The sequence below is a fragment of the Ostrea edulis genome, chromosome 6 (assembly GCF_947568905.1).
Source record: "Ostrea edulis chromosome 6, xbOstEdul1.1, whole genome shotgun sequence".
Lineage (NCBI taxonomy): Eukaryota > Metazoa > Mollusca > Bivalvia > Ostreida > Ostreidae > Ostrea > Ostrea edulis.
In genome coordinates this window covers 79,654,167-79,675,126 of record NC_079169.1, presented here as the reverse complement: position 1 = coordinate 79,675,126, position 20,960 = coordinate 79,654,167, and the positions used below count along the sequence as shown (strand labels likewise).

Below are 20,960 nucleotides of genomic sequence, written 5' to 3'. Positions count from 1 at the left end.
ATAGAGAAATGCTCACAAGTAGATATCATATTGCAAGACTATGCTAAAGCATTTGATAGGGTTCTACATCAACTCCTGTTACACAAGCTAAAATAGACACCAAAAAACAAGGACCTGGATACAATCGTTGCAAAAAAACAACAACAGGCTGCAGAGATAACGTCATACTGGAAGGAGCCATCTCTGAGCAAGTTCCCATCATTTCCGGTGTACTGGACAGTTCTATGTCCCTTGTCGTTTCTTATGTATATAAATGACATGCCTTTCAGAAACAAACTTATATTCTGATGACAGTTTCCTGTTCTGCAAAATCAAGAACCAAGTCGACAGTGAACGTCTACCACGTGACTTAACAGCATGTCTACCACGTGACTTAACAGCATGTCCACCACGTGACTTAACAGCATGTCTACCACGTGACTTAACAGCATAGGAGGACTGGGAAAACAAATGGCAATTGAGTTTCGATGCCAAGAAGTGTCTCGTCATCTGAACACAATCACTACCAACAGCACATAAATTATACGGCCATGTACTAGAAACTGTAGAATCAAGCAAATACCTAGGCGTTACTATCACTAACAACCTTACATGGGACAGGCACATTGACAACACTGTAGGAAAAGGAAACAAAACTTGGGGATTTATACACCGAAATCTTAAAGACTGTACACGAAGCCAATGAAGTCGGCCGCCTACACATTAATGGTTAGACCAACATCAGAATATGTCAACACAGTATGGAACTCAGCAAATCAGACAAAATACACAAGCTGGAGAAAGTGCAAAAAAGAGTGAAGTGGGAAAGCCTAAGAGAGAGAAGAACTTTTTGAAAAACCGTACAAAATTTACACGACTATTTTCATGATAAATTACAGACTAGACTTTTTGACATCATAAACAGTTACTCTTTCAACAAAAAAAGGATAAAGGGAAATATTCATATCTAGTGATTAGCCAATCAAAAAACTTTGTTAAATACTACTCTGATTCTACGCACAAGTATTCTGAAGATGATATACATGTATATGTATTAAAAAGGTGTTGGATTTCCTCGTTGACGATATCTTCATAGTCTTTGGTGATCAGGTCTTCCAACAGTCTGTTGGAATGTCCATGGGCACGAATTGTGCGCCTTTTTTAACTGACCTGTTTTTATATTCTTATGTAGCAGAATTCATTCACAGGCGTCCACATGAGAAGAATAAATCTCTTGTTTTGGCCGTCAACTCGACAGTTAGATATATCGACGACGTTTCATTTTCATTTGTATGTCGATTCGATATATCCCAGTGAACTCGAAATAAATCTCAGAGTCTTCCATATCTGCTTCGTACTTAAATATTTTAATGAACATAGATGTTAACGGCAAACTAACGATCAAACTTTATGACAAACGGGATACTTCAGCTTCTCCATCGTTGACTTCCCATATCTATGTAGCAATATTCCTTTATCACCTACAATGTGTACGTGGAGTTTATATCTCTCAACTTATTCGATACGCAAGAGGTTGTTCTGTGTATGGTAAGTTTTTAAATAAAGGCAAACTACTGACTACTGAGTTGATGTAACGGGTTTCAACAATAAATTAAGTCAGCAATTCGCAAATTCTATGGTCGTTATAACGATTTAGTTTGCCAAAACAACCTGTTATTGGGCCAGATGCTGTCTGACATGTTTCACACCAATTTGCACCACTGTGTGAGTTTGACAATGCTACATGAAATCAATCCCGTCTGGTCTGAATGACGTGTAAACTCTTTGGCTTCGATAGATCCACATTATATGCTTATTAATAATAGCCATGATTGCTTATCTCTTAATTGTAGTCACTGATTATTATGATTTCTCTTCAAAAATTGTACCCCGTGTAACTTCTGTTACTTTCCACTAAAGAAATATAGAGCATGTAACATTGGGTACATGTACCTAATTGGGTCACCTAGAATCTTGTCATATCTAATATGAGTCTGACCAGTATCCAATATCCACAAGCCTAATTTTCCGTAGATGAAAGGTGAAGATAACGAACAGTGATCAATCTCATAACTCCCATAAACAACACAAAATAGAGAGTTGGGCAAACACGGACCCCTGGACACACCAGAGGTGGGATCAGGTACCTAGGAGGAGTAAGAATGCCCTGTCGACCAGTCACACCCGACGTTAGCCCTATATCCTGATCAGGTAAACGGAGTAAATATCAGTAGAAAGTACAGAGTGTAAACTTGATCAGGTAAACGGGGTTCGATCGCCGGTGACCAGATAGCTCAATATTATTGATAGAGCATCTGACTAGAGATTCAGGGGGTCCGGGTTCGAATCCCGGTCTGGTCCGTTGCATTTTCTCCCTTCCTGTTACAAATATAACGACCATAGAATTTGCGAAATGCTGACTTTAAACGAGATTGTTGGAACCCCTGCACCATCAACTTGTTTGTCAGTGAGCCTGCTTCGATTTAAAAACTGACCATAAGCAGAACAAGTTCTTGCGTATCGAATAAGCTGAGAGATATAAGCACCATATGCAGGTGAAAATAGAATATTGCTACATAAATATGGGAAGTTGAGGATGGAGACGCTGAAATCATCCCGTTTGTCATAAAGTTGAGATGTAAGTTTGCCGTTAATGTCTACTTTCAATATAATATCTAAGTATGATGCAGAAGTGGACGACTCTGTGGTGTCTTTTTATTTTGAGTTCACTGGGATATATCTAATCGACATATGAATGAAAATTATTATTGTTTTAGATAAAACGTCGTCGTGGATATATGCATGTCTTTAGAAAAGTTTTTAAAGATTGCCATGCATGTACTGCACATAAAGATTATGTAATGCACACCAAGTACATCAGAATTGAAAAAATAACCAACTTTTGTATGAAATTGAATACCCATGATCAATCGTAACAACTCGGCCATTTCCGTAACCGACAAATATTTGTCGGTTACGGAAATGGCCGAGATTCATGATATTTAGTGGGTGGGTGTAAATGTAGTCCGGGACATATGTCCTGCGATGCCCAAGATTGATATTCGCCGATATATCGTTATATGTTAGTTTTACTTAAAGTATCTTACTAAATATGTTTTAAGACGATCGCCAAGAGTCTTCACTGTGAATTCGGCGTATGAAAATTGCTTAATTATCTAATTAATGGCTGTTACGTGCCCAGTGTCAGGGCAACTGAACTAGAGGTATATGGGTTGCGATTTCGTAGGTATAGTGCTCCTAAGATCTGTAACTCTTTGCCAAATGAAGCTAGGCATCTTACCACCTTAAATCAATTTAAAAGTTTTATTTCCATTTGGTCTGGCCCCAGATGTCTATTTTTTAACTCTTTTTAATTCATCGATTTATTTTATGTTTTGTTTCTTTGTCCATTGGCCATTTATTCAAATCAATTAATTAAGTAATTGCTGGCCATATCCCTCAGACTGATGATATTTGTCTCTGGTTGTAATTGGCACCCACATTTTTAAAAAGAAACTAGGATCAAGCACTGGGGACTCATGGCAGAATTCCCTTGATTAAATTCCCGGTCGGGGAGCAGGACAAAAGTTTAGACCATACCAAAGAGGAGGTCTATTTGCGGTCCAAATATATGGAAAATTCTACATGTCATGAAAAAAAACCCATATCCCTCAGACTGATGATATTTAATTGTCTCTCAACGTGGGCGCCAATATTGCAGTCAGACATAGGCCTAAATTTGAAGCCCTTCACCGGTCTTGGTGACGTCTCCATATGAAAAATTCTCGAGCGAGACGTAAAGCAAGATACAATCAATCAATCAACTTACTTATGAGACATCGAGGGACATATGTTCGGACTACATTTACACCCACCCCAATTTAGTATCGCTCTTTAACTAAAAGAGATAAATAATTCGAATTGAGAGCGCGCCAAACCAAAACTGAAAACATCATGCCCAGCTTGCTAGAAACATGCAGGGAATTGTTTGGATCGGATGATTTATATGAAATACTTGGCGTTAAGAAGGAATCATCAAACAAAGATGGTAATATGAATGTTAGAATCATATTAGATTATTTTCATGATTAAGTACGAAGTAGGCACTAGGCGCGGCTTAGCAAGATAGACTTTCATTTTCAAACTGTAAATGATGACAGATCGCATAACCAGAATTTTAATCTTAATTTTTGGTGGTTGTGGTATTGAAACACTTCCTTATGCCAGAATTCAATTCACGTTTACTCTTTTAGACGTGTTAATTTACGAAAAGGAGACATTAGTCAGAATGTCCTCTGTTCTAACTACTCTGTACTCTAATCCGAGATTCCTCTGACTCTTACCCCCGCTTTTATATTGCGACTTGTGCGGGGGAGAGTCAGAGCGGACTCCAAATTGAAAAGTTGGAATTCAGCGACACCAGCAGGCAGCTACTGTCACTGCTTTACCTACCTCTTACAACTTTATTTCTCGGATCTATCTTCCAAGACATGAGGGTTCAGTTATCAGAAGATTATTTTTCAAATAGATCATGATTAATACGGTGCTATCGCCGTTTAAAAGATGGAATTTTGTGTGTTTATGTGCTGACATCATGCGCAAAGAAATCGAATGGCGAGGCAGCGACCTAATTCATTTATTGGTGTTAGGGCCATTTAAATGGGGAGAATTGGAGCAGACACTATATTGAATATCCAGAATTCCTGTTACCAGTGGGTGTGGCTATACTTGATGCATGTTCAATTGTATTATTTATTATTTCAAAGATCAACGTGCAAGCTTGAATGGCAAGAAATAAGAACTAATTAGATTACATATGATAATGTCTTTATTGTTATTATTACATATTTTCTTTCAAAATCATTAGATACTGTGAAGTGTAGCGGTCACTCAGCCAAGTACTGATCACACTCGCCGTTGCTTAACTTGCGTGTTGAAGAGAGACACTCTACCACATCTCTAGAAAAGCTAGCTCACTAGTGAGGCAATATAAGTTCCCTCTTATACTGTCCGCTACACTCCCCCCACCCCCACTCGGGGAAGCTTCATCTGGAAGCTTAGCGTGATTCCTCTCTGAGTGTTTGGCACCTGCTCAGTAACGGCATCAGCCGTTCCCGACGACAACCACTGTCGTCTCCGAACATGATTTTATATATAGTGTGCATGAAAGACCGTAAAGTAATCTTTATATTACTTTGTGACCTTGAAATCGTCCCCGATGTGTATAGTTATTTGGAATAAAGAAAACCGATGCATGTACATATCGACTCGGCACAGGTGAAAGATGACGATATTTTATTTCGATCAAGGTATATTCTTAAATGTAACTAGTTGCAGATTTAGGATTTTGATACAGAAGGTAGAATATTTTGCCTCGTTTAAATACAATTTGGATGTGAATGTGGAAAATGCCCAACATTTGAGTTGAGATTATAGAAATTGCTATATTTGAGGGGATATTGTATCGATCCGTTTCACTTTTTAAATTTACCATATCAATGTTGACATATCAAGCCCAAACTGCAAATGATTTGAGTGCATCTTTCACCTGTGCCAAGGTGATAAACAACTAAAAGTCTAGCGGATAAGAATAGCTCTATGTTACTTGTATGACGACGTAATAGTTAAGCAAAGGATTTCCCCACATGATACGATGTTTGTTTATGTATTGACAAACAATTTTTACTAAAAATATGCGACGCTTGGAAGAATTTTACTTTAATATGAATATGCTGTTATTACCTGTTATTTTACTCTGGGCACCTTAACCCCGCTGTGAAAGTCTCAAATAGAAATTTCTGCTCTACTGATAGGGGAAGAATTTGATTTACTAGCTAACCCCATCATAAAATCCATTACTTCTTCGGTAACACTCTGAACAATCTTGTTTTTTTTAAATTTTAGTATAGATAATAAGTATTGTTTGATTTTGATATCAACATTGACAGTAAAATGTAGTGATGGGCAATCGGTTTAAAATCATATTAATCGTTTTGTAATCGGGAGTAGAAAATCGATCGATTTTCGATTAATAACCATTTTTTGATATTTAAAAAATAAAGTTTTCATTCAATATTATTTGTTTGAACGTTCTGCACCACCATGTATAGTATTTTCTGTATATGAATACTGCATGAATGAACAAAACCAGTTACCTATGCATTATTTTTTATCTAACAGCAAAGTACAATAAAACTGGCACTATAAACCTTGGGACTGAAACAAATATTTTTAAAAAAAATTGCACCTGTAAAACTGTGCCGAACCAAAAAAAAATACATGCTTTGTTTTATTTAACAGCAAAATTGGCACTGTCTGGAACCAGCATGGTCTTTACTCGAACTACCCATTTTGAAATGAGCTAAAATACGAAACCAACCCTGTCCTTGTTATCTGCCATTTCCGGTTTTGACATCAACTTTCGATTATAAAATTTTATAGTCAATAAGTAAGCGGAATCGGAAAGGGTAAACCAATCAATTTTCAATAATAATCTATCATCGTCCCATCACTAGTAAAATGACAACAACAAGAAAATGATGAAAGTATTATATACTTGGTCTCATTGATGGTGTAATTCTTTAATATCAATCTGATGAAAATCATATCCTTTGATCCGCTCACGTAGATCGTACACTAGGATCTGACATAACTCAGCATACATCCGCATGACCTTTTGTTTGGAATATTAATGAGAACTATCAACCAATCAAATTGTGCCATACAGATAATAACGGCTCTTCAGCGGGTTCCAAGTCAATTCGTATACAAATCACAGAAATCTCTCTCCCATGAAGTTTATTTGACACTATAAGATTGTATGTACTCACATAAGGCTTTTGAAAACTTTTTTAATAATGGCTAATTTATTCACACAAACAACAAAACGTACGAGATAAAATTCACCCATATTTAGGGAAATTATGATTCAAAGATAGGGATGGGTACAATTTGAATAATCAGCTGTTTTCTTTCGTCAGTCAATTTTAATTTTCTATCCAAGAATTTTTGGATTGTTTCCTCTCCATCAGAATTTTTTTTACTGTCTGATCAAAAAAAAAACCTGCAGAGAATGCAGTTATTGTTTACATCACATGTTTTGACAGATGTGCAGTCTCCAATCATATGTGCAGTCATCTCTAACATAAATATTGACACAAGGGTTTATTGGGAAAACATCGCTGGCAGAATCTGACAGCGTGAATTTGATTGGCTTAACTAAAGGTCATGTGGACGTGACCCTCTATGTCGGATCATAGTGTAGCAATCTATATGAGTGGATCAAAGGATCTGATTTTGATCAGATTGTCTTTGATATATATGAATGTTTAGCTTAATTCTGAAATTTTGGTGCATTATAAATGATCCAGGGATCTTAGTTCCATTATTTCAATATAAAGAGTATCCCCTGATGGTCATTCTGTTGGTATCTATGAAGCATGGTAAATGTAGAATAGGTGTGTGTGTCTGTCTGTAAATATATACTATTCTCTGTTCTTCTAGTAACTTAGTATACAGATGAGGTCTATAGAGAATTGCATTTCGGAGTCAAATTGAGATTGTGATTGATTGAATGAATATTGTTTAACGTCCCTCTCGAGAATATTTCACTCATATGGAGATTCGTCACCATTGCCGGTGAAGGGCTACAAAATTTAGGCCTATGCTCGGCGCTTATGGCCTTTGTGCCACACCTGTTGTGAGACGGGACCTCGGTTTATGCGGTCTCATCCGAAGGACCGCCCCATTTAGTGAAGACACATAAGAGATCTGAAATTCCAAAACAATCAAAATAAATCAAGCAGGGTAGCTTAATTGTTCATACATCTTCTTCACAGGTCCACATATTACAATTTTTGCCTCAGAATTGTTAAGTAAACTTAATTTTTTGGCCTCTGCTTATATGAATGAGGTAAGCTTTGAACAAATTGAAAATCAGAAGGAGTCCAATTATACCTTAATGCTCTTTGTATTGGTTTTCTCCCTACTTCTTTTTATTAAACATTTTTCCCAATGTCAAGGAAATGTCACTCTTTTTTCCATTTGGAAAGACGGGGCCAGGCCCTTGAAATCAAAACCTTTAAAAAAAAACCCTGCACATTTAGTAACACATGGTCCAAAGAGACAGTGTAGATATTGGACAACAACCCATGAGTTTTGATCAAATTTGATGTTTTCCCAACAAAATATTTATTTCATGTAAGAGATGGTAGCTGTTTACATTAATAGCATTAATATACATTTACCATTACATGATGAATGTCATTGATATCATTATGTTTTGTATTTAGTGAAAAAAGGATACCATAAGGTATCTCTCAAAGTTCACCCAGATCGGGTGTCACCTGAGGAGAAGGAGGAGGCAACAAAGAAGTTCCAGGCACTGGGGCGTGTCTACAGCACTCTATCTGACGAGAACAAAAGGGGGGTGTATGACGACACAGGTACATGACTGGTTCTGCTTCATGTTCAATCATTTTCTCACTATGTCCCGTTGTGGTCATGGAACAGATTCTTGCAATAGTTATACATGTACATTGTACTTGTATTCAGTACACAATGAAAACATTTGTCTCCAAGTATATACTGTAATATGTCGTTACCCATTAAATTACATTTTTCTTCCCATCTATCGTTGTTTATAAAGATATCTGTTGTCTTATTGAAGGTGAAGTTAATGATGAGAATGATGTCTGTTTAAATATGTCTGTTGTCTGGTTGAAGGTGAAGTTGATGATGAGAATGATGTCTGTTTAAATATGTTTGTTGTCTGGTTGAAGGTGAAGTTGATGATGAGAATGATGTCTGTTTAAATGTGTTTGTTGTCTGGTTGAAGGTGAAGTTGATGATGAGAATGATGTCTGTTTAAATATGTTTGTTGCCTGGTTGAAGGTGAAGTTGATGATGAGAATGATGTCTGTTTAAATATGTTTGTTGTCTGGTTGAAGGTGAAGTTGATGATGAGAATGATGTCTGTTTAAATATGTTTGTTGCCTGGTTGAAGGTGAAGTTGATGATGAGAATGATGTCTGTTTAAATATGTTTGTTGTCTGGTTGAAGGTGAAGTTGATGATGAGAATGATGTCTGTTTAAATGTGTTTGTTGTCTGGTTGAAGGTGAAGTTGATGATGAGAATGATGTCTGTTTAAATATGTTTGTTGTCTGGTTGAAGGTGAAGTTGATGATGAGAATGATGTCTTTGAATATGTTTGTTGTCTGGTTGAAGGTGAAGTTGATGATGAGAATGATGTCTGTTGTAATGTGTTTGTTGTCTTATTGAAGGTGAAGTTGATGATGAGAATGATGTCACACAGGACAGAGACTGGAGTGATTACTGGAGACTTCTCTTTAAAAAAGTCTCCGTGGATGATATCAAAACTTTTGAGAAAGATTACAAAGGTAACAGTTCATTTTCAACTCCTACTCATTAAACTGATACCAGTAGTTCTTAAGATTTAATCATGAAACTGATGCCAGTAGTTCGTAAGATTTAATCATTAAACTGATGCCAGTAGCTCGTAAGATTAATCATTAAACTGATACCAGTAGCTCGTAAGATTAATCATTAAACTGATACCAGTAGTTCGTAAGATTTAATCATTAAACTGATACCAGTAGTTTGTACGATTTAATCATTAAACTGATGCCAGTAGTTTGTATGATTTAATCATTAAACTGATGCCAGTAGTTCGTAAGATTTAATCATTAAACTGATGCCAGTAGTTTGTATGATTTAATCATTAAACTGATACCAGTAGTTTGTAAGATTAATCATTAAACTAATACCAGTAGTTCGTAAGATTTAATCATTAAACTGATACCAGTAGTTCGTAAGATTTAATCATTAAACTGATGCCAGTAGTTTGTACGATTTAATCATTAAACTGATGCCAGTAGTTTGTACGATTTAATCATTAAACTGATGCCAGTAGTTTGTACGATTTAATCATTAAACTGATACCAGAAGTTTTAATGTTAATACACTTATTATATTATGTAAAGCCTTTCATCAGTGTATGCACTTTTGAGGGCAGTGAAGTTTTTTAAAGAACACATCCTGTTTTATACTGTTGCTGAACATTATAGGATTAAACATTCTTTTTGAAGAATTTATCGATGTGTAAACTCCTTGACATTTTACTGACAAACTGAAGCACTTTTATGTTAAGTTTGTGAGTAAAATGTCCAGAGTTTACACATCGATAGATTCTTAAAAAAGAATGTTTGATTCTTATAATCCCAATTCATTCACTTTATTAACAATTGCAAAAATTTGAGTAGTTTCCCCGCACTATATTATTTGTTTTCAGGCGTGTATGAATACATCGCGTTTTCGGGTTTATTGATGTATAAACTCTTGTTCAACTTTATTTTTGTCCAATCAAAACAATTGTAATAAAAAACATTGGAATTACTAGAATTTAGCTTAGATATTCTGAACAGGAAATTTCATATAGATTTCATAGCCCTTGAGAGTAGTGATACATTTCACTAGTACTTGGGTGACAGATAAGGCCTTTGGGTCTCTTGTTTGTAGCAAGTGTCCTTAAAAAAACTTTAACCTTTTGAACGGTTGGTGCTAGAGCTTTCGATTTTCACATGTGTATTCCTTATGAATTTTGGTACCAGAATTACTTTGCTGTCGTACGGGGGAGTGTTTCACAAACACATCTTGTTGACGGTTGTTGTTTTGTAGACTCTGCGGAAGAACTGGAGGATTTAAAATCAGCCTATGTGGAATGTGAAGGGGATATGGATAAAATTATTGACACTGTTATGTGTGCAACCATTGAAGATGAACCAAGATTTGCAAAGATTTTGAAACTCTTAATCAAGAAAAAAGAAGTTCCAGATTTTCCGTCTTTTTCTAAAGAAGGAAAGGCAAAGAAAACTGCAAGGAAGAGAAAGGTATGTAGGAAGGAGATGCACAATCTCCTAGTCCTAATTAACACAGCATAATATATCACTGCAGACCAATAATCAAACATCATAATATACTGTTCTAGTTCCTGTATTACATTGTGACTTGTGTTTTGAAAACACAGACATAAAATTATATGTATAAGAGGACATAGTGATTGAATATTGAGTCCATTTTCCTGCATCTTTGAAGGTGACTCATTGCACCAAATATTTACTTTAATAATGGCTCGTTAAAGCACCTCACTTTTAAGTATGATATCAGTTCACCATCAAAAGAGTGGTACAAGTTCTCAATTATTTTCAATGAGTTTTTGGTGATGTTTTTCTTTTTGAAATGATAAAAAGGGGTGTTTTGTATGCAAATAAGAGATTTTAGAGTCCACATTTTTATGTGATTTGTTGCATGAAATGAATATCTGATAAAATTTACCTAAAAAACTCAGATAGACTTTGTATTTAAGTCTGTCCGTCTGTAAACTTTTCATACTTTCAACTGGGTCAATTTCAACCAAACTTGGTACAAATCATCTTTAAGTGAAGGGGATTCATGTTTGTTCAAATGAAGGACCATGCCCCCCTCAAAGGGGAGGTAATCACAAAAATGCAAAAATAGGGTGGGGTCCATTAAAAATCTTGTGCATTGTGATATTGATGTCGCACATCTATTTATATAGGAGAATGTAGAGATACAAACACCGACATTTTGTTACATATTCAAATACAGTCAAACCTCATTATCTCGAACTCAATGGGACCGAGAAAAAACTTTGAGATATATCCGAGGATTTGAGATATTGGGCATAAAATACTTTTAAAATGGTTGGGACTTCTGAATAACTTAGACATATCCATGGTATTCGAGACATCAGTTTTCAAGATACTGAAGTTCAACTGTATATAATCAGTTATCTGATATACCACCTGAAGTTTTACAGTCAGGCAGAAATATTATTTTATTCATATGCACTAGCACATGTATATTTCATACATACATCACCAAATACCGTTACATAGTACTTAGAGTAAAAAAAAATTCGGAATCAATTGATGATATCCATCAAAATGTTCATTATTTTATTAGAATTGTAGATCACTCTCTTGATGGTGAAATCATACTTCATATGAAGTACTTTAATGAGCCATACGGCCATTGAATAAAAGTTCAGTGTAATGAGCCACCTCTAGGGTTGGTCAGGTCCCATTTCCTTCTATCTACATTGTCTATATTTGAACCATTAAAGGACACATCTCATGTTTTCAAAGTATACAACATTACATGCATTTCGTCTTCTTTATGCTTATAGTAATTAATTCTAATATTTTGTTCGCCGAAATTTTGCGACAATTAACCACAATACAGACTTAAATCTAAGCCCCGATTTCAAAAAGTCTAGTTAATTAGGTAGGTAGTCACGTGGTACAGTGACGTCACATGCGCCCTTCGGATTGTGAAAGTACTGCGAGATATTATTGAAAACTCAACTTTTAGGAGCCTAATTTATTTACCATGGGCAACATTTAAATCGATGTTGATAAATTGTCCGAGTTTTATGTGTTCACCACCAGTGCACATATAACGATGTAAATACCCAAATATAGTGAGTAAAGCGTGTATGAAATCGGCAATATTGTGAGTAAATAATGTTTATATGGGTCGCTGTCTACAAACTGTTTGGTAATGTTATTCCTTTATACATCTGTAATTGGCGTTTTTCTAAAATAAACAGTGCAAGTATTATTTTTGGATTAGACAAATTATGATACGTTAAATTGTTGACAACTAGGTCCTAGCTATGCCGATTTAAGCTATTGTCACGAGTGTATTTCAGAAAGAAATAAAAAGACAACACACACACAAATCAATAAAAATATTCAAATTTAAAGTAGTAATCACATTATTTTATTTTGATAAAGCAATCTTATTACTATTTTTGAATTGTGATCTGCACGTCTTTTGGAAGTACGAAGTGGGAGCACGGCGTTATAGCCTACTGACGCACTCAAGATGCACTAAATTTGGTATATATACATGTAGTGTGTATGTGTAAAACATTTAAATGATTTCTTCTTTAATGCTATTGATACTAAGTTGAAATTGAATAGATATTTAGGAGGAGTAGGTAGTCCTTTATCAAAATTGTACATTTCATGATCTCAATGGGTTAGGGGCTTGGTTCCAGGGTGAGGTCAAAATTATTATAGTGATTATTGTCTTTATTATTTGAAAGATTTCTTTAAGCTCTCTGAAACGGTATAAAAATTAAATGCATATGTAGGAAAAGCAGAAAAGGATGTACCAAAATTGTGAATTTCACAACCGCAGGAATTGGACTTCAGGATGGGTCCATAATGCTAGTCATATTGTCTTAATGTTACATATATTATATTATGTAAAATCTTTCATCAGTATAGGCACTATCAGGTTGTATTTAAGCTTTGAGAACACATCTTGTTTTATGCTGTTGCTGACTATTAGAATTTGGCTTAGATATTCTGAACAGGAATTTTTTTTCTAGCCCTTGGGACTAGTGATAACTTTAACTAATTCTCTGGTGACCAATAAGGCCTGTGGGCCTCTTATTTTCTTCTTTTTAAAAATTTTAAAATCTCGTTTGATTCAGCTGCCATTGCATGTTACACAGGTGACTGTTAATAATAAGTATGGGGTCTAATTTTAATCAGACTAGTTCAGATCCATGTCCTTGTATCTTGATGCATAATCTCTCAGCACTCTTTCAAGCAACTTTAAATTGAAGTTTCATGGCATCTTGCAATTGTATGGAAAAATCAATTCAGTACAGGAACTTCAGAATGTATAAATATTAAGTGTTGCGTGACTGAATGGTCATGTGACATGAAAAAGGAAAATCTCCTTTGGGTATTAGATATTACAAATTCATCTAAGTAATTAAGACCTGCTTTAATAGTGGCATGAATTTTGGTCACATCAACACAGATATACGAAGTGTCATTTTTACGATTGCTTTTGTTATTTTTTTTAAACAGCATGAAGCTGAAGCAGAAGAGGCAGAAATGGAATCCAAAAAACTTGGACTTGATGGCGATAGTTCTCTGAAAGCCCTGATACAGAAAAAACAACAGTCCAGGGAGGAGGCAGCTAACGATTTCTTCTCACAGTTAGAAGCCAAGTATGCCAAACCTAAAAAGAACAGTGCCAAGAGCAAACGAAAAAAGTGATGGATTGAAAATACTACTGATTTACATAACCATGGCTTTTATAGAACATATTCCCTCAAAGTGAAGGGAGGACGAGGTCTAGTCATGGGATGAGGAATGTTGTTTGTGTAAACATTAATATTGTAGGATTGTCTTTGTAAACATTCTAAAATGTGTCAGGATTGTCTTTGTAAATATCAATGTGGTAGGGTTGTCTTTGTAAACAAGACATGATGTGGCAAGATTGTCTTTGTAAACATTAATGTGGTAGGGTTGTCTTTGTAAACATTAATGTGGTAGGGTTGTCTTTGTGAACATTAATGTGGTAGGATTGTCTTTTTAAACATTAATGTGGTAGGATTGTCTTTTTAAACATTAATGTGGTAGGATTGTCTTTTTAAACATTAATGTGGTAGGGTTGTCCTTGTAAACATTAATGTGGTAGGGTTGTCTTTGTGAACAAGACATGATGTGGCAAGATTGCTTTTGTGAACATTGATATAACAGGAGTATATTTGTAAACACTAAAATGGCAGGATTATCTTTTGCAGTTAATTTAACCTATTTTGTTTAAATCATCATTCCTCAACTTAAATATCAGAAGAAAATCTCTGAATTCCCACTTGTTGTGTACATAAAACAAACTTCATAGTGTCTGTCAACAAAGGGTATTCATTCAGTTTCCTTTGTGTAATGTAACATCAGAGTCTGTACTACATGTTCAGTGTGTATATATGCATTACAGCTGTGTCAGACAGCAACAAGAGGTTAAGCTTGAATCTGCAGAACAGATACTGAGAGTGACAGAATGTCAAAATATTGTTATGGTGCACTGTGACATTTTTATTCATGAATAAATAAATCAATACAAGATTAAAACTACGTTAACTTTATCTTCATAAATGATCAACAGGCACCTTATATTTGCAAAAGCGTATTGATTATACCCTCCTCCCAATTTTGTGTTCACATTTATGAAGCAAGATCGTTTGGTCAGTGTCATATTATGTAAAAAAAAAAAAAAAATTAAAATTACTTTCTTTTGAATGTCATTGAAAGAATACACAGTCTTTAAATTTTAATGGAAATCAGTTGTATTTCTTTTTATATGTTAAAGTTACTAAACAAATAAACTCCAAACAAACTCAATCTTATAACATTTGGTCATCTTAATTTACTGCAATATCCGAGATGCAGACTGGGGGAAAAGATGTACCTGTCCGAACGATTGAAAAAATTTCTAGGTCTTTGGTATAAAAATTATAAGTTAGGACCATGTTACAATGAAAGTACTGATGGGAGTTGATTTTATGTAGATTTACACCAGATGCTTCTGGGATTGAGGATTATTCCAAAATTTAAAAAAAAAGTAGAGAAGTGCACTCAAAAGTCATAAACCTACACTTAAACGTATGTTGTGTGTTTATAACAATCAACGCGCAATTATTTATGTCTACATATATATAAAGACACTGGTAAGTTAACACATTGCCTGGATTGTATTTTCCTATTTCAACACATTGTATACTCTTAAAGTTGCTCATTTTTGTCAAAATACGTCACTAGATTAATATTCTAGCACAAGAACATATTTGAAAAACTCCACACATAACTTAACAATTCTTGTGGTTATACTAATTTTTTATTTCTTCTACTACTTTTAACGGTTGACATGACTTACACAAGTAAACAATTCATCTCTGCTTAAAATGCAAGACCTTGTACTTAAACCTCAGACATGTACATGTATATACTTATCCTTTATCTTTTAAGATTGTGTATGATCTTACTTAAAATTTGAAATTCAATTCCTAGAGCTCTGCAAACCATATGTCGGAAAATCACGATGTACATTACTTCGAAATTATCAACAAATGAAAATAAAATAGCTACAATTTAAATATTCAATCTACAAAAATGGCTACATGTATGTGGTCTTAATTTTGCACATGTGAAAAGGTGAAGATAACGAGCAATGATCAATTTAATATATCTCCTAAAGGGAATACAAAATTAAAAGTTGGACAAACGCTCAGTCCTATACATATCGGAGGTTGGATCAGGCGCCTTGGAGGAGTAAGCATTCTCTGTTGACTGGTAACACCTTGAGTCTTATATCTGGATCAATTAAACGCACAGGTGCTTGTGTACAGGACTCCAGGTCACATTTCCCCCTCCTTGTAATTTTAAATGGCATTTCGAATGAATTTTTTACAAAATAAACTTCAGTGTTTTAATGGAATACATAAATCTTGCATAGAAACCCGGGTTTTTTTTGGGGGGGTGGGGGGGGGGGGTGGGGGTGTTTTTTTAAATGCCAAATCACCGATCATAAGAGATGAATAAGGTGTGCAATTCAGCCTGCGACATTTTGAAAAAACCTGCACTTCGCTGAGAAATCCTATCCAGAGAGCAACTTGCAGCTGAACGGTCATTCTAAATCTACTGATGATTCTTGGATTAAATGCATCGCTAATTCGTTTGCAATAATTTCACTCCGTTCAATAGCATTTGTTTTAACCGCACCATCTACAACGAACGGAAGGTGTGGTGTTGATATATACTACTCAAAATTTGATAAGGATCACTAGGTTATATGTGTGTAATTTACCACTAACATAACAAAAGACATAAATTTTACTCAGAAACGTGTTTACTCAGGTTATGAATGAAAATTCATGAACGGCATGAACTTTTATCAATACGGAATGCTTGAAATTGATAACAACACCAAAAGGCATTTCATTACAAAAAGTTAACAGCAAACCAGAGAAAGAACTAGAGCAAAGCAACGAGAGGTCTTCCGTCGGAGCTGTGTGACATAAAAACCTTGAACTTGACCATATGTTTCTTCATTACTTGATATGGCCAGGACAGGGTTCATATTTTTCATTGAAATGAAGCTTTAAAGGTGTACTATAAATTTTGATCGTAAGGTGTTTAATAAATTTATACTACTCAAGTACGTGCGTGTATGATCTCATTCCACGAATCAGTCTTTTGAGGCGCGCGTGTATGTGGGATTAAATTCTTTCAGCATTTAACTTTTCAGTCCCAATAATGAAGAAAAAATTACTATTTAAATTTATGAAATTTATGGCTCAGGACATACAATAAAGGTTTATAACTGTTACCAATATTTTATCATACATCAAAATTATGATAGCATAATATTCAGACTGAAGAGAATAATTCATCGAGTTTGAATTATTTATACATACAAATCAAATAAATTGCTCTCAAATCTTGAATATTTTATTAAACTTTAATATCTAGCTGCGTAAATACATGTAGGTATATTATGTACACAGTGCGCACAGAAGTCGCGTATGAATTTCACGCCAGGGGCACGTGCCGAAGTTACATAATTTGGACCAGGAGTTCTGAATCAATGTTTAATCAAAGTCATTGTTTTTAAACAATAAAACAACAAATCATTTGAATTGAGACTGGTCGGCCATGGGTTTCTGAATATTCTATACGCATGTTTAGATTTGGTTTAATCATGATTATAAACTATTGATTTCAAAACATGTTCAGAAATAATTCGTTATGTTTGTAAAATGTATCCATTTTCCTTTTCACAACGAAGAATTTGAGTTAAGTTGTGTGTTCAGTAATCACAGATCGCTAGTCCAGCAGCGATGAATCTCCGATATTAAACACACATTCAATTAGACATGATTGAGAAACAAACTGTATATTAAATTGCAGATTTTAAAATTGATGCCTGACTCAATGCTCTAGAGTTTTGAATTTAAAACAAATCAAACATAAGACCAGGGACGTATAAACATCCCCGGAAAGACTTAAATTATTCGAAAAATCCAATATGATCAAAAACATAACATTCTGTGTTATATTTAGGACGACAATGTTTACTTTGTGTACATGCCCTGGTTCACACGCGATGGTTCCTCGAGGTGGTTACATAATTGTAAACAAAAATAAACCCCACGGTGTATGTAACATGCGTGTAGTTAATGACTGAGTTATTCTATGCTTGAAGGTTTGTTTCTTCAATTAAATATATCGTTGTTTTAATAACAAACGTAGAGGAGATAACCTTTTCCTCTTTTTTCTTTGGAACGATTGTTTATATTAAAGCTACTAAATAATAAAAAAAGAAAGTTGTCGATAGATGATTTTTAAACGAACCATAGATCACGTTAAAACCTTATTTTAAAAGAATATTAGCATTTCATGAAGTCAGATTTATCAATTAAAGCAAGTTTATTTAAGTTATACGCATACCCCCCCCCCCCCTTCACCTACCTAATGATACGGTTACCTGTTTGCGGGTCAAGCTTTTTACTCATATATACATGTAACACAAAACGATGTGCACAACTACAATGCTCCTACTTTTCATTTTCAATGCATTTTCTGCTCAAGCTTAAAGGGACTGATTCACGATTTTACCCAAAACATTTTCACTTTTAATGATCAAAATCTACTGCCTAATGTGTTTGAAAGATTTCACATGAAAATTAAGGTTATACATCATCACAAAAGCTCATTTTAGAGAGTTTATTATTTGTTTTGTAAACAAAGATTGCGATATGTTATTGTTTACGGAATTTTCAAAAGAAATGGATATCGATCTAAGTATTATTATATCTTTCATTTTTCAAGCATTTTTGGGGTGAAATGTGTCATCTAAAAGTTAAAATTTGTGACTATGCAAAATTAAGATGCATTATATTACAAAATCAATATTTCACTTGTTTGTTTGTTTACATCAAAAGACTCGAGTCTTTGTTTACATAACACATATTTAAGGCTAAAATATTGCTTTCATTCATGCATTCAGAAGGTCAAAATTTTGGCTGTCAACATTAAATGAGTTATATTTCTAATGTTTAACATCAAAAATGAAAAATATTTTTATCAAAAATCGTGAAAAAGTCCCTTTAAACAGTCTTGGAGCCTTTGTCTGGAAACCAAAGCCCCTAAAATTTCATTCAAAGGGGAATAACTCGTGAACAGAAGGGAATTTCTGAAATGTAGTACATGATTTTAAAATTGTTCTGTAAAGTTTATAAACCCTGAAAATATGAGCAAAATCCATGCAGAAATGAGCGAGATATGAAGCTTCAAAGTTAGCGTCTAGGAAAAAGAGGGGGGGAAAAGAATAATAAGAATAATCTTAACCAGCATAAACAGTAGGTCTTCTGTTGTTACGGAAGACCTTAATTACACAGTTTTTGGGGATAGTCCATGAAGTGTCAATACCGGGTATGGCCTCCCTTTGCATCAATGACGGCTTGACAACGTTGAGCCATGTTGTCAATAAGCACCCGGATGTTTCCAATGGGAATGTTGTTCCACTCTTCCACGAGGGTGTTTCCGAGCTCTGCCAAAGTCGTGGATTGTGCTCTACGGCGTGAAAGGGCAACCTGCAGCATGTTTCATACATGCTCAATCGGGTTCAAGTCCGACGAGAGCGCTGGCCAGTCCATACGGACAATTGTATCCTGCTGAAGGTACTGTTCCACCACCCTGGCGCGATGAGGACGGGCGTTATCATCCATCAGGATGAACTCAGGGCCAACAACACCAGCGTAGGGTCTGACGTAAACATCGGGGATCTCATCCCGGTACCGCACCCCCGTTATTGTTCCTCTCTCCAGGACATGAAAATCTGTTCTTCCATCCCTGCTGATTCCACCCCAGATCATGATGGAACCACCACCATAACGGTCGTGTTCGCTGATGTTGGCATCATGGAAACGTTCACGTTGTCGTCGCCACACTCGGTGCCTCCTGTCTGTAAAGTCCAAACAATACCTGGACTCATCGGTGAACAGAACGTGAACCCAATCGTTCTGTGTCCAAGTGACATGATCTTCAGTCCAGTCCAATCGCTCCCGCCGGTGTCGAACAGTCAGAGGGACTCGGAACACATGCCCCTCTCGAGTTGAGACCTGCATTGTGAAGCCGATTCCGTATCGTCTGAGTGGACACATTCACCCCCGAGGCGTTCAGGAGATCATTACGTAGGTTGGTTGCTGTCCAGAAGGGATGGCGTCGTGCCAGGAGAGCCACAAAATGGTCTTGGCGTTGGGTTGTCGACCTCTGACGACCTCCCCCCATGTCGGTGTGCTGCTGTACCAAAAGTTTGCTGTCGGTTCCAGGTCCTGTTTACAACGCTCTGGCTGACGTTTAGTGCATTTGCAACGTCACGTTGTGAATAGCCAGCGTCAAGCATTCCAATACATCTGCCCAGTTGTTCTGTCGTCAGGCGACGCTTTATATTACACGTTGAGGGGGCATTGTGTTGATAAACATAGTGTAAACACTCAAGTGAGTTTGAAATTTTAGAAAGAATCAGACACCGATGCCTGAGTGAATCGTGCAATGGTAGCAAAAGCATAAACTGTGATGAGAAACGCATTTCCCATGGCATGCAATGCACGTGCAAGTTTGTTGAAGACGTTTTTGATTTCACTTGGACACAATATTGCCAGTCATGCAGTTATTAATTTTTTAAACAGAAAAATATCTATGATCCTTATCAAATTTTGAGTAGTATATTTCTGTCGCGGCCCACTGTTTTTAAAACGGGGGGGGGGGGGGGGGGGGGGGGGGATAATGGACGAGTTTTCCAAATACCATTAGCTACACGAAAAAGTTAGAAAATACCGATGAAGATTGTGTACAAAGGGCCGGATAAGTTTAGAAGCATGGAAAATGGGGGGGGGGGGGGGTGTCTCTTTGATGTTCTGAGTGTCAGATAATACCCAGGAAAGTGAAAATAAATGACCATTTAGATTTGGATATAAAAGAAAAATGTAAATTTCCAATATCTGGAAAAATTATTGGAAACATATCCAAATAGCTAGCTTATCATCCCCGCTGTTTTTTCAACGACGAATTTT

The 20,960-nt window shown here is 35.7% G+C and overlaps 1 protein-coding gene across 1 annotated transcript; it reads left to right on the top strand.

Moving 5' to 3' along the window:
- The first annotated feature begins 3,862 nt into the window (after nucleotides 1–3,862).
- Nucleotides 3,863–14,958, top strand: LOC125647378 (dnaJ homolog subfamily C member 9-like). Its single transcript, XM_056140927.1, has 5 exons — nucleotides 3,863–4,027; nucleotides 8,271–8,423; nucleotides 9,262–9,378; nucleotides 10,676–10,887; nucleotides 13,909–14,958. The coding sequence occupies exons 1-5, from the start codon at nucleotides 3,934–3,936 to the stop codon at nucleotides 14,098–14,100; spliced, it is 768 nt and encodes a 255-aa protein (XP_055996902.1). The 5' UTR covers nucleotides 3,863–3,933; the 3' UTR covers nucleotides 14,101–14,958.
- Nucleotides 14,959–20,960: the final 6,002 nt, after the last annotated feature.